General features: G+C 62.1%; 1 protein-coding gene across 12 annotated transcripts in view; it reads right to left on the bottom strand.

The window, feature by feature from the left end:
* Nucleotides 1-2887, bottom strand: part of LOC113212866 (kinase D-interacting substrate of 220 kDa B) — a 62439-nt gene that overhangs the window by 25970 nt on the left and 33582 nt on the right. For 6 of the 12 annotated variants that reach the window (XM_052263668.1, XM_052263679.1, XM_026431703.2 and 3 more), the window contains exon 1: nt 357-1321. The exons of 5 other annotated variants lie outside the window; for them this stretch is intronic. In XM_052263668.1, coding sequence (XP_052119628.1) covers nt 357-1274 — 918 coding nt within the window. In that variant the 5' untranslated portion in view covers nt 1275-1321. Of the gene's footprint in view, nt 1-356; nt 1322-1945; nt 2096-2887 lie in introns of those variants that run through there. One more of the 12 variants, XM_026431706.2, reaches the window with a different exon arrangement.

Genomic DNA, 2887 nt, shown 5'->3' with positions numbered 1-2887 from the left:
AAGACAGAAAAAAAAACAGAAAACAGAAAGGAAGAGGCCCGAGGGTTAGATAGAAAACATCAAACTTCATCACTGCATAACAAGGGGAGAAATATGAGGGCCGAACCAATCCACGCGTCGAACACAGCACTGCCAGTCGATCGGCGGTTTGATGTCCCCGACTATCTCCCACCGAGAAGTCAAAGCGAGGGCGACGCCCCGAGTTAGAGAGGGAAGAACATCAGAAAGCGATGAGAAGGCGGAGAGGCGCAGGGGTGCCGAGCACCCCTCGCGCCCCAGGCCTCAGTGGCGTTAGAGAGTAGCGACACGCGCACGCACAGGCACCGCACGCGTTGCACACAGGAAGCGAGTCTGACCACTTGGGAGAAGCGCCGCAGGCCGAGCCCGAAGCTGAACCTGCGCAGCCCGGAGTACTGCGGAGTGCCGAGCGAGAGGTTGTCGGCCGACTCCGCGTCCTCGGAGCAGGGCGGCGACAGCTTGAAGGCCGGCACGGAGGGCCAGTGCTCGGGCATGTGCAGGTGCAGGAAGGAGGACAGGCGGCGCCGGCTGAGAGAGAGCCCGTGGCCGAGCCCGTGCAGGGCATGATGGTGGTGGTGGTGGTGATGGTGGTGGTGGGAGTCACGGTCCTGCTGGCCGCCGACGGTAAGGTGCTGGAGGTGGTGATGGTGATGCAGGAGGCCGACCTCCCCTGAGGCCGACGGCGAGGTCGGCAGGGGCGACGGCGAGGGCGTCGCATCCGCCGAGGTCTCCCCCTCCTCGTCGCCGCTGTCCCAGTCGATGGGCACCGCCACGCTGCGCTCGGCGCGCGCGTACCGCGAGCGGGACTTGTCCTCCCAGCTGTGCTTCGGCAGCGCCAGGAAGCGCACCTTGAGGTCGGTGCGCGACGCGCTGTCGGAGGCGGGCGGCGGTGGCGAGGGCGAGCGCGAGTTGCACGCCGACGACGAGGGTGTCGGCGACACCGACTGCTCCAGGGCCAGGCGGTGCGCCATCAGGGGCGAGGCCGGCGCGGAGACGGACACCCGCCGCACCAAGCTCCGGCGTGCAGGCTTGGGAGGGCACGGCGACGGCGACCGGCTGCGGGACGGCGACGGAGGCGTCTCCCCGGCCTCGGCCGCGCCTTCCCACCCGGAGAGGTCATCGACGGGCCACTCCGCTGCCGCCTCCGAGGCCACGCCGTTGGGCGGCGCTGCTCCCACGTCCTCGACGGCCGGCATCTTGCTGGCCGGCGTGCCCGGGCCGAGGCCGTCGAAGGGCGCGTTGCAGGTCTGTTCCATGGGAACGGGTCCGGCGCAGGCTCATTGGACGAGGAGAGGCGCTTGGGCTGCGTGGGGCCAGCGCAGAGAGGGACAGAAAGTAACGTTGTGTCACGGGCATGAGAGAGATAGAGAGCAAAGCTGCCGAAGGCAAAGGCAGACGACAAGGTAGCGGGGATCGAACCCCGAGTCTTGAGCCCCAGTGTGTACATGTTTCAAGTGCGAGCGAGTGAGAGAGCGCCATGCAGACACTGCTCCGTCCGCACCGCGCTCTCCGCGCCGATAGCAAGATAAGCCCCACGCCACCTCGGCAACACGTTGGCGCGGTACGCGGACGACGACGAAGGGACCAAACGGAAGTAAAGTGGCTGATCTGGCAAAACGGCCATCGCATCGCGCAGCACTCACTCCGTCTGCAGTACACAACCGCGCCCCCTCTTCGGCGCAATTGAAAAGAAGCACGCGCCTGATGAGCTAAAAATAATGGCGGCTTCGATATCGATATCCACTCGGCTGACCGTGACCCAATCGCAGTCGGTTGTAAAGTAAACACGACATGACGCCCTGCTCCCCGCGGCGGCTCCGGGGCACTGAGTGGTCGCGGGTCGCAGGGGACTCTGGGCTTACTCGCTGCGCGGCCCTGAAAAGGCCCTGGCCCTGATGTGTGCCCTGCATTGTCCGCGCGGACTCACCGACTGGCTGAAGTGTATGGGTATCCTCAAGGAGCTCCCCCTGCGGAAGGGGGAGGCCAGGATGACCGTGCGGGGGTCCTCCACACAGACCGCCGCCTCCATGTCGACTGCCTGCCGTCCGCCGTCACACAGACTCCCGCGATAACAACGGGAGGCAAGAGCAGAGCGGGATGCTGAGCCAGCAGTGGCACCTGATCGCGACCCCCTGTCTGTGTGTGTGTGTGTGTGTGAGCGAGTACATGTAGTGTGCGTGTGCACCTCGCGCACTTTGCGCATGAGGTCGCACCCCATCTGCGCCGGGGCTACCTGCGGACGGCCAAAAACTGGACATCCGCGCCGGGGCCGGTCCGTATGCGCACACGAGCAGTCTGCTTGGGGGACGCGGCCACTGAGGCCCCCGGCTGGGCTCTAATCCCTGCGCGGCCACCTAACTGGTCATTTGCGCCGGCGTGTGCGCTGGGACGACTCGACCGTAAGGTTCTGGACTCCATGCCAAAGCGTTGCACGGAGCGATAGCGGAGTGCAACGCTTCACTGATAGTTTTGCTTATTCACTTATTTGAATTTTGTTCCTTAATTAAAGATTGTTTCGTTTTGATCGCTATAATGTATTCTACATCTCTTTCGAAAACATCTAAAAGGACATCGCTCGTTCTCAGAGAGTCAAGGCACCCATGCCAAAGCGTTGCGCGGAGCGATAGCGGAGTGCAACGCTTCACTGATAGTACCATTTCTGATTTCTGTATTAAATTAGGTTTGTTTGTTTGGGTTTGCTTCATTTTATTTAAAGGCAAAGCGGATTGCTGCATTGGCAGTATCTTTACTAATCTGCTGTATTAAATTAGGTTTGTTAGTTCGGGTTTGCCTCATTGTATTTTAAAGCAAAGCGAAGTGCAACGCTGCATTGGCAGTATCTTTACCCGCACATGCCGGCCGGTGCACG

This window comes from Frankliniella occidentalis, unplaced genomic scaffold (assembly GCF_000697945.3).
Source record: "Frankliniella occidentalis isolate FOCC.00 unplaced genomic scaffold, Focc_3.1 Scaffold2, whole genome shotgun sequence".
NCBI classification, from domain to species: domain Eukaryota; kingdom Metazoa; phylum Arthropoda; class Insecta; order Thysanoptera; family Thripidae; genus Frankliniella; species Frankliniella occidentalis.
The sequence above is the reverse complement of the archived record's forward strand: the minus strand, read 5'-3'. Positions and strand labels throughout refer to the sequence as shown.